This window comes from Dipodomys spectabilis, unplaced genomic scaffold (assembly GCF_019054845.1).
Source record: "Dipodomys spectabilis isolate Male_0828 unplaced genomic scaffold, ASM1905484v1 ptg000215l, whole genome shotgun sequence".
NCBI lineage: Eukaryota > Metazoa > Chordata > Mammalia > Rodentia > Heteromyidae > Dipodomys > Dipodomys spectabilis.
The window spans coordinates 8,024,764-8,035,654 of record NW_024870892.1 but is presented as its reverse complement, the minus strand read 5'-3'; the positions used below and the strand labels follow the sequence as shown (position 1 = coordinate 8,035,654).

Here is a 10,891-nt window from a genome sequence, read left to right as displayed (position 1 = left end):
TGTGGGGCGTGGGCCTGTGCCCCGTGTTACAGTGGGGGCTCTCTTGAAAGCCTAGGAAGGGTCGGGAGGCCACCTCCCCATATCCCTTTGCGGGCCCCTGGGAGAGCAGCAGCTCAGCTCAGAGGGCCGCAGAGAGCCCAGTGGATAGCTTCCAGCTGAGACACTGCTGGCCTGCAGTGCATTTATGAGCACGCAGCTTAGACTTGAAAAGCAAATTTCAGAAACTGGGCTGGCTTATGACCAACAGATTTGTTTATTGTATCTTATTTCTCCCCCTAAGAGCCATGTTTAGATAAACAGCTCCAGGTGACATAGGCGTGAGAGCCTGGACAAGCCCCAACTCCTGACAGCCACCCTGTCAGTCTCCTCATGGTTGCAGCTGAAGTTTGAACTCCCACCTCATGTTGGGTCCTTTCTGGCTGGTCGAGTCTCCATTACTTCATCGTCTGTGTAAACCACAATGAGTACCGGGGGATGGTAGTGAGCAGGAACCTGTGTGCCTGCCCGGCCGGTGGTGGTGCTGGGGATGAGCCCAGGATCCCAGTGAGAAACCAGGTGCCCTGGTGTTCTCTGGTGACGGTACTTCCCTCCAGCCACTGCCCCGGTGTCACCTCGCCCCGCTCGCAGCTGGTCCGCGTGGTGACAGTCACATTCAGGGCCTGCTCACACTCCTCCCCATCTACATATGTGACTGGCAGTCCAGCTGGCACAGTGCCTGGGTCAGTGCCATTGAGGATCCAGCCACTGAGAAGGCCCTGTGTCCCCGGGATGAGGACCCGCTCAGCAAAGTCTCTCTCAGGTATGCAGACAGGGCGCCCCAAGGCTGGGCATGGCACCGGCTGCTCAAGCTCCAGCAAGGAGACATCATTCTGCCCTGACTCCTCCTCATACCACAGGTGCACGTGAACACGCTTGATCCTGATCGCCTGTGGCTCCTTGCTCGGGACACAACCTACAATCGTGGGCAGACACTCGGCCTTCCGTGTTGGCGGGAGTTGAAGGCAGATCATGAGAAGAACCATCCCAGCACTTCCTGAGCCTCCCTTACCCTGTCTGGAAGTCAGAGTACATGATTTGGAACACTGGGTTTTGAGAAATGGCCAGGGAGACAGTAATCGTTGAGAACTGGTTGTCGGGAAGTGTTTTCAAGTTAGTTTGTTGACTCAAAAGTGAGAGTAGAAGGTGAAAATCTATGTATTTAAAGATTTTTCAGATTCATTATAGAACAGGTTAGCAAGCTACGAAATCTTGCAACCTCTGACAAGAAAAGTTTTGCAGGTACAGACAAGTCTGGAGATGAGGCCGGGGCCATGCTCTGAGTTCATGGTGGAATTTGGTCCCAAATCTCTCAGCCAAACATATGTCTTACCACTGCTATACCTCAGTGTCAGAGCTGAATCTCTGATTTATTTTTTTTATTCTTAAATAGGATCATTTAATAAAATATTTTGTTTCTGGTCACACATGGGGCTTGAGCTCAGGGCCTGGGTGCTGTTCCTGAGCTTCTTTTGTTCAAGGCTGGCACTTTATCACTTGAGCTACAGTGCCACTTATGGTTTTTTCTGTTTATGTGGTACTGAGGAATCAAACCCAGGGTTTTGTGCATGCTAGGCAAGCACTCTACCACTAAGCAAGGTTCCCAGCTCCTGAAATAATTTTTTAATGAAAATGAATTTAATAAAAATTGATGATGGGCTGGGAAGGTGGCTCAGTGGTAGAGCGCTTGCCTTGCTTGCCTGAGGCCCTGGGTTCGATTCCCCAGCACCACATAAGCAAAAAGAAAAAAGCCGGAAGTGGCGCTATGGCTCAAGTGGTAGAGCACTAGCCTTGAGCTGAAGAGCTGAGGGACAGAGCCCAGGCCCAGAGTTCAGGCTCCATGACCGGACCCCAAAAAAAAAAAAAAATTGATGAAAAAGTACTTACCCACTTTCACACTAATATTTCTGTGTTGCAGAGAACACTTAGCTGTTGTCAGCACAAAATCTTCCTGTATGAGAACACCACCACAGAAGTCTTGCCCTTTGGAATTTGTTAACTTGACCTTCAAAAACCAGACAGACAATTAATAGCAACCCAGCCAGGTGTTGGTGGTTCATGCCTGTAATCTCAGCTACCCAGCAGGGTAAAATGTGAGGATCATTGTTTGAAGCCAGCCCAGGTAGGAATAAGACTATGATCTCCAATAAACTTTAAAAAAAAAAAAAAGAAGTGGCACTGTGGCTCAAGTAGTAGAGCACTAGCTTTGAGCAAAAGAAGCTAAGAGACAGTGCCCAGGCCCTGAGTTCAAGCTCCAGGACTGGCCATTAGCAGCTATTTGCAGGATTCAGGGGCAGTAAAGCTAATGACTAGTGATCTGTTCCATAAGAACCAGAGCGTGCAGGCTAGGAAGGTGGCTCAGTGGTAGAGCGCTTGCCTTGCATGCCTGAGGCCCTGGGTTCGATTTCTCAGCACCACATAAGCAAAAAGAAAAAAGCCGGAAGTGGTGCTGTGGCTCAAGTGGTAGAGCGCTAGCCTTGAGCTGAAGAGCTGAGGGACAGCGCCCAGGCCCAGAGTTTAGGCCCCACGACCAGACCCCCCCCCCCAAAAAAAAAAAAACAGAGCGTGTACACTGTGCATGCCACAGCGATGGCCTCTGGCACTGACTGGCATGTGCCGACCCTCTGGGCCAGGCAGAGTTCTGGCAGATGCCCTCATGGAGGAGGGAGATAAGACAAATATTATGTATCTCTGGTTTCGGGACCACGAACATGGCCAGGCACCTCAGGAGCCACCTTGAGTCAGCACAAGTGTTTGGGCCACTACCTGGACTCCACGTGGCTCTGGGCAGGTGGGTGCCTTGCTACCTGCCCAGTGTCGAGGCGGCTTATGGCAGGACAGGTATCCTGGGCAGAGCCCAACAGGCTTTTTGAGATGGAGTAGTGGAGCGCCCCGATGCTGAGTCACAGAGTGGAACCCAGGGCTGATGGGACCTGGGGCTGCAGGTGTCAGCGGCTGTGACGGGTGTGTGTGTGTATGTATGGACAGGGGAGTATGTGTGATGGGCATGTATGTATGACGGGCATGTATGTATGACAGGCGTGTATATGTGGATGGGGGCTGCTGAAGGCCACGAAGAGCCATGGAGGACTGGAAAGGAGGAAGCGGGTGCTCCAGTGTGCTGCTAGTGGGCACAGATCTGACAGGGCTCTGGGCAGAGCGTGCGGCAGGCAGGAATGCTCAACCTCCGCCTGGGCACGGTTCCTGTCCTACCAACCAGGCCTAGAAACAGCATGCCCATAACATGCCGACAAACTGCGCTTGCCTGTGTGTGATTCACTATGTCCCACTGAACACAAAATTGTCATGAGATGCAGCGCACAGTGCACATGCTGGCTCACGCCTGGAATCCTAGCTACTCAGGAGGCTGAGACCTGGAGAATCTTGATTTGAAACCAGCGTGGGCAGAAAAGTCCACAGTACTCCACCACCAAGGAACCAGCACAAAGCCAACTGGAGGCATGGCTCAAGGTGATAGAGCGCCAGCTGTGTGCAAACAAGCTGAGGAGGATGGCAATGTGTAGGCCATGTGTGTTGGCACAGCTAGGCACCACCACCCTGCAGGCTCAGAGCTCCCCTTCACCTGCCCGCTTTACTGCAGGCGATCCCAGGCTCAGTCTGGCACACCAATGGGTAGACAGTGGCAGACAATGGGTCACGAATAAAGGTTCTTTGAAGCTTACAGAGGAACAGCAGAGACACAAGGTCATCAAGCTGACAACTAGCTGTCCAGCTTTGTCCTTCCCTTCCTATTCCTCCATCTAATTAATTTGCTCTTAAGTTGGCATTTCAGCTGTGCCAGGCCCAGGGCTCAGCTCTGTCCTCTCCTCTGCCCTCCCCCACCGCTGCAGTGATGTTGCCCAGCACACTGCCTTATCGGACTCAGGTCACACACACATACACACTGCCCAAGGGATGTACTACCACACTTACTGAAAGCCCTGGAGCCGCATTCCCTACTGCCCTTCCCTCAGGATGTCCTTCCACGCTTACTGAGGGCCCTGGAGCCACGTTCTGTAGATTTTTTTTTTTCCATTCCTGGGATTTGAATTCAGGGCCTGGACACTGTCCCTGAGCTTCTTTGGCTCAAGGCTAGCACTCTGCTTTTTGAGCCACAACACCACTTCCAGCTTTTTCTGTGTAGATAGTTCTGAGGAATTGAACCCAGGGCTTCATGAATGCTAGGCAAGCACTCTACCACCGAACCACCTTCTCAGCCCTGTTCTGTAGATTTTTGAAGATTCAGTATGAAGAAATGTAAATAGACAATTTCAAAAATAACATTTCAATGGATTATATTAAGATAGACTGTTAAAATTGACTTCACTTTTACTCATGTGAATGTGGCTACTGAGAGCTGAAATTGCTTCTGTGGTGAGTGTCCCATTGGTATCAGACCAGGCCGCTCTGAAGCAGAGGGAAGGCCCTGCCTTAGAAGCTCAAGAGGCAAGCAAGAGGGAAAATTCCAGAAACTCAGAAAGCGTGGCCTATTCCATGGAGTTCTAAATGAGGCAGGAAAACAATGAATTCCTGGCCCCAGTGGCACTTTGTGGGAGGGGAAGGAGAGGAAGCCCTGTGTGCTTCGTCAGGTTTTCTGCTTCTGTGTCAAGAACAACCATATGTGTCAGGAGCTGCAGCTCACAGAAGGCTGAGGTCTAGAGGATTGCCGGTTGAGGCCAGCCCAGGTTGAAGAGTCCACCAGACACCATCTCCAGTTAACCAGCAAGAGGCATGACTCAAGTGGTAGAGCACCAGCCAAGCAGGCAAGCCAAGCAAGTGCAAAGCCCTGATTTCAAACCCTGCTCTAGAAGGTGTGTGTGTGTGTGTGTGTGTGTGTGTGTGTGTGTGTGTGTGTGTGTGTGTGTGTGTGTGGTGTGTGTGTGTGTGTGTGTGTGTGTGTGTGTGTGTGTTAACCATTATGAAACAGTAAAACATTTAACTTCCTGAATCAGCCAAGGAGGAAAAAAAATAACAGAATGAATGCAAAATGAGAAATGTAGGGAGCAAAACCACAGCTCAATGGGACTGGGCAGGTTGAGGGGCAGTGGGAAGGGAAGTGGGGGAAATGGAGGGGGTAACTTCAGCCAAGAGGCACTGCACTCATAAACTGATTTGTTGAATGGGAACCCATTTGTACAACTACTTAAAAAATTTTTAAACCAAGAGCTGAGAGGGACTGTGCCTGGGGCAGGCTCCCTGTCCCCTACGGCAGAGGGGCCACAGCTTGGCCCATAAGCAGGCACCCAGATGCTCAGGTTTCCCAGGGAGGTGGCCTGCCAGCTGGAAACACCCAGCTCCTAGTGACGCGGATGCTGCAGACCCCGGGACTGCAGGCTCAGCATGGGGAAGGCAGGATGTGAGGCGCAGATGGGTAAGGAGCCTGCCACATCAGAATCGCTTGTCATCACCTCTTTTTACCTTCTTTGCAGTGCTGGGGACTGAATCTGGCTTATGCATCCTTTTGCTGTGCTACACCCAACCCTTAGACAGAGCCTTTGTGAAGAAGACAGGAATGACAGGTAAGAGGAGGTCACGTTTCTTACCTGCCAAGGGAAGCTGGGAGGACGGGGCCAGCTTCTGCCTGCCGAGGTGGCATGTCCAGGATATGGGACCCCACACGCACATGGGTCTTCATGTGTGGAGGCAAGAGGAAGGAAGTCAGTGTCTCCCAAGCACACACAGGTGATCCATGGGCACACAGGTGATCCACAAGCACACACTGCTTGCCCACAGGCACACACAGCTTGTCCATAGGCACACACAAGTTGTCCACAGGCACACATGGCTTGTCCACGGGTACACACGGCTTGTCCACGGGCACACACAGCTTGTCCACAGACACACACGGCTTGTCTGCAGGCACACACACGTCCATGTGCAGGACAGTCTCATCTGAATGAGAGGCCGTCGGCGTGTGTGCAGCATGAAGCCCGCCCCTCTCCCCTTGGCTCCCCTGTGGTGCGGGTGTTGGGGCGCAGGGCAGTGTCGCTCTGGCTGGGAGGACAGCGCTCTAGCCATTGCTGTGAGGGGAGGAGGGTGTGATGGCCTACGTGAGGACTCACTCATGGGGAGGCAGGCCTTGTGGTCTGGGCCTAGCCGGTGGCCCCGTGCACAGCTGCACATGTAGGACACTTGTCCTGGGTGGCAGAAGTGCTGGCACGCGTCTGTCCTCTCGGGGTGGCATTCGTTTGTAGCTGAAAAGGAAAAGGGTAAAGCAGCGTGCGTGGGCCTGGCTCCTTGTCCGGGTGCCGGGCTCTCACACCAGCGGTATGCACTTAGGCACCTCTTGAAGACACCGTGGCACTTGTGCTTGTCCTCCTGGTTGTGTTTCCATCAGTGTGGTGGTGTGTCTAGGTCTGGGCAGGCTAGCTTTCCCATGCGCTGGTCCCACGAGGACTTCCCTGTCTGAGCTGGCACCCCCGCTGTGTGCTCTCCAGCTTGTGGATGGGGCATGGGTAGATTTGGGGACAGGGAGAGGGGGACTCCATGCCACAAAGAATTTGTGAGGTCTCTCTGGGGCAGGAGGGCTGGCCACAGACACGGCCAATGCCCAGGGGAATGCTGAGTATAGTGGGAGGGCTTCCCTTAGTGTATCAGGTAGGCTCCCAGGGCCACCTGGTGCCTGGGAGGCAGCGGGCACCGCTGGGGCGGGGCAGCCTCACCCATCTCGCAGTTCTTGCCCTCATAGCCAGGGGAGCAGGTGCAGGTGTAGGCACGGATGTGGTCCTGGCATGACCCGTTGTTGAAGCAGGGCTGGGAGGTGCATGGAAAGCCACCTATGGGGACAGGAGCTCTGAGCCTGCAGTGCCACCTCTGTTGTCAATGCAGAGCTGGCCTCCAGTGCCTCCTGCCCCAACTGGTGTCCGCAGCTGCCTCCCTTCCTCACCACCTCAACCTGCCTGCTCAGCCCGCTCCCTCCTTTGGGTGTGCTGCCCTGCCTACCTGCATGCGTGGGGTGTCTGCAGCTCTTCCCAACTCATTTTAAGGAAGGTCCCTGGCTCCCCCTTCCCCCAACCCTACCCCGGCCCCAAGTCCCCTAGTTCTGTGCCAGTACTCCAGCCAAAGAAGGCCTGCTGAGCAGGCCTCAGGCTACATGCATCTGGGTCAGATCAAAGGTCTCCCAAGTCTGAGCCTTCTGGGAGCCCACACTTGAGCACTAGCTGCCCCTCCCACGCCTGACACACTCTCGGCAAGAAGGAACCATGGGGCTTCCTCTGATGCCTGTTGGCAGTCTGCAGGGCTCTCTGACACATCCCTGGGGCAGGGCCAAATGCTGGCTCCCAGGAGCTGAAGGCCTGGAAGGCCAGGTCCAGGGGCCCAGCAGGGCTCTCCCAGCCTCATCCACCCCAGGAGGTAACAGAGAAAAGCACACCCAAGGGAGAGAGCCACTCACCCCTGTACTGCCTCCAGAATTCCTCCTGTGAACAAGAAACATAAAAATAGTCACTAGCACAGGCACACACCTTGTGAATGAGCTTGAACATCAAGGAAAGATTGGGTTTGTTCACCCAGAAGGACATGCTGGTAGAGAGGAAGACGTGCAGTTCTCTAGTTAGCAGGTCCTTAGTTATAGGGAACCTACATTTGCCAACTCCACGAAACCAACCTACCCACATACACCTGGCACCTCCCACTGAGGGGGGCACAGAAACACTCCTGAGGGCTGGGCCCCTCCCCAGGCACAGCTGAGTTCGTCCCCCAGCCTGGCCTCCGCTCACGACCACACTCATGACCACGCTCACCCCACCCCCCAAGCCTGGCCACCGCTCATCACCACACTCGCAACCACGTTCACCCCCCAGCCTGGCCTCGCTCACAACCACGCTCACAACCACACTTAGTGGACCCGGCTCAGGTGCCCTTCCAAGGAGCCGCATCCTGGTGCAGGTGCTGGGGCTGGTGAGTGCCTGATCCTGCAGTGGAGGAAATGCAGGGGAACTCAGCCCACCCCAGCAGCCAGGGAGGGTCCCCACTCCAGATGAGGCAGATGACCCTGTCCATCTCAGGACCCAGGGACCTGTGACTCCATTGTTCCAAATCACATACACATACACACATGCACACACGTACACACTCCATCTCCCACACATGCCCCTCCCTGCCAATGTCCTGTGTCCTCCTGCAGTTGCAAAGAGAAAGAGTGGTGTGCGTTCTCCAGCGTGCTCTGTGCTGCCCTGTGCTCCGGAGGCAGGCCTGGGGAGAGAGCTGTCAGGAGGCAAGGCGGTGGGGCTGTGTTCCTGTATCCCCACAGTGGGGTTCCTGCGTCCCCCATACATACTGTGAGCACATCGTCCTCAAACACTTCCCTGCTCTCCTCGTAGACGCAGATCTCCTCGTAGCACTCCCTTTCCAGGTCCCCCTGGAGGAGCTCTTCCAGGAGGTAGGAGCCAGCACGCCTCCACCTCCCGAGAACTGCACTGGCTCTCGGGGCTGAGAGAAACACTGCAGGAGAGGACGAGGCATCAGGGGGTGCCGAGAGAAACACTGCAGGAGAGGATGGGGCATCAGCTAGCTGCGTGCCCCACCCCTGCTGCCTGGGCTCCACAGGACTGGGACAGCACGGGCGTCCCTGCGACGTGCCTGACCCCAGCCACGGGGACACTGCTCTGCAGATGGACATTTTACTAGTAGAGAAGCAGGGCCCTGTGGGTGTGTTGGGTGGGCCTGTCATTCTAGGGGTGTACAAAAGAGGGTCATGATCAGGCCAGGGCCCGGCAAAAAGCCTACCCAAGAAACAACTGAAGCAAAAAGGGTTGAGGGAATGGCTCAAGTGGTAGAGCACCTGCCTGGCAAGTGTACATCAAGTTCAAATCCAAGTACCACCCCTCTCCCCGTATCTGCTGCCGGGAGAGGCTGTGGCTGTCAGTGTAGTATGGGCCTGGGAGGAGCAAGACAGGTATCCACGTGTGAAAGTCCACCTGTGCCACAGGTGTAAATGCTGAGCCGCCTCCCCACCAAAGGGAAGAATCACAGCCAGGGCAGAGAATGGAAAACTGGAACCATTTCAGTCAGAGAGGAGAAGGTGCAATAAATAGATCCTGACCCCGGCAGCCACAGGCCTGGACACAGGCTTGGCCTCCCCAGCCACAGGCCAGTGGGGCCCAGCACTGTGGCCTCCTTGGGATCACATGGGGCCCTGCAGCGCAGACATGGAGAACATTCTAGATGACAGAGAGAGGGCAGGGAGACGGAAGTGTGGCACCAAGGTCCACTCTGCTGACCTGGGCAGCCTTCTACAGACCCGAGTTCCAGATGGACTCACAGCTGCCCAAAGCAAAGACCATTTTCCAGACCTCTGTAAGGCAGGGGCAGGGGTGGAGGCCCAAGCGCTGGCCAGGAGACACAAACGGCAGGGCTGGGGGTCACCCCTGAGAGCTTTTAGAGGCATCTTGAAAACACTGGGTGCAGCCCCCAGTTCCGTTCTTTGTCCCTCCCTCCATGCTGCTGCCTGGTGTGGTGAGTGGAGCTCCAAGCACCACTCTGGTGGGTGATACACCATTTCTGGCACATGCAGCTTCATGGTTTTATATGTGAAGGAGAAGCACCTTCCTCCACTTCTTCACCATCCCTTAGCTTTTTTTGGCTGGTCATGGGGCTTGAACTGTGGGCCTGGACACTGTCCTCGAGCTTTTCAGCTCAAGGCGAATGCTCTACCACTTGAGCCACAGCACCACTTCTGGCTTTCTGGTGGTTAATTGGAGATTAGAGCCTACAGATTTTCCTGTCTGAGCTGGTTTTGAACCACGATCCTCAGATCTCAGCCTCCTGAGTAGTTAGGATGACAGACATGAGCCACTGGCGCCTGGCTCATCCCTTAACTTTTTTGGCTAAAAGTAACCCAACCTGGAAGAAGTTGTGCCTATGACACAATGAAGGATACATATATCTATCTGTCTGTCTGTCTGTCTGTCTATCTACCTACCTACCTACCCATCTGACTTCACTGTCATTGTAAATTGTTGCTGGCCTCATTGGTCTTCATTCTGTCCTTGGTGATGCTTGCTTCAGTTCCTGCTTGGATGGAGTGTGCTCCAAGGGCATGGTGACCAGAGAACGTATGGTTCTGGAGCCTGTGGGTGGGTCAGGTATGCATAGCCAGCTGCAGGGCCTCCACATCCCTGGGCTTGAGGCCACAGAGTTCTAAGGCCCGCCTCTTCTTCCACAGCCTTTCTTGTGTCTCTGTCGGCACCGGGCCTCCAGCAGGACAACCTTCTCCTGCTAGTGGCCTCTGCCAAGACCCTGTTTCCAAGAAAGGCTATGGGCCAGGGTCTGGGTAGACTGTGGCCACAGGCCCCCTGCTGGAGGCCGGGGAGTCCATGTCCCCAGCCGTCTTTGAGCAAATTGTTCCTGAGTTCTTGCTGGTTTGCCCTGAGCCACCCCACTCTGCCGGGGCCCCTGGGGTCACCCTCCCGAGGAAGCTTCGTGGCTGTGCTGGAAAGGGCAAGGGACAGACCAAAGAGCAACGCCTACCTGACAGCCGCACCTGGGGGAGGACGAGGAGGAGCAGGAGCCCCCAGAGCAGCAGGACGCGGCCGGCCATGCTAACGCAGGGTCTGGCAGGGCGGGCAGGACAAGGTATGCAAACAGCAAAGTCCAGGGCCCTGGGGAGGGGCCTGGCCAGCAGGCTCCAAAATACCCCAAGGGCTGTGCAGAGCGACCCCCAGCCTTTGCCCGCCATCAGCCTGAGCGGGGAGCATGTGCCAGTGATGCCCAGAAAGGCAAAACTGAATACTCACCGAAGCAGAAGATCTCATTTAGGTAAAAAGACAGCGAGGCCAGCAGCCTCCGAGTGACAGGGAAGCCGGTGAACACCTACAAACTGTGGTGAAGGGAAAAACCATGGCCGGAGGAGTGG

The 10,891-nt window shown here is 55.0% G+C and overlaps 1 protein-coding gene across 1 annotated transcript; it reads right to left on the bottom strand.

Annotated features, from left to right (window-relative positions):
- Positions 1–434: 434 nt before the first annotated feature.
- On the bottom strand, positions 435–10,576 carry Proz (protein Z, vitamin K dependent plasma glycoprotein). The gene is made up of 9 exons (XM_042697005.1): positions 10,507–10,576; positions 8,315–8,478; positions 7,430–7,454; positions 6,699–6,812; positions 6,099–6,230; positions 5,580–5,665; positions 1,924–2,041; positions 1,370–1,374; positions 435–932 (listed from the first exon to the last, which is right to left on the bottom strand). Exons 1-9 carry the CDS (start codon positions 10,574–10,576, stop codon positions 435–437), a joined length of 1,212 nt encoding a protein of 403 aa, XP_042552939.1.
- Positions 10,577–10,891: the final 315 nt, after the last annotated feature.

Coding starts and splice junctions, on each gene's coding strand:
- Proz (XM_042697005.1), bottom strand. CDS start 10,576: ATGGCCGGCCGCGTCCTGCTGCTCTGGGGGCTCCTGCTCCTCCTCGTC. Junction 7,455..8,314: donor TTGAGGACGATGTGCTCACA/GTATGTATGGGG, acceptor TCTTGTTCACAG/GAGGAATTCTGGAGGCAGTA. Junction 5,666..6,098: donor CAAGGCCTGCCTCCCCATGA/GTGAGTCCTCAC, acceptor CCACACATGAAG/ACCCATGTGCGTGTGGGGTC.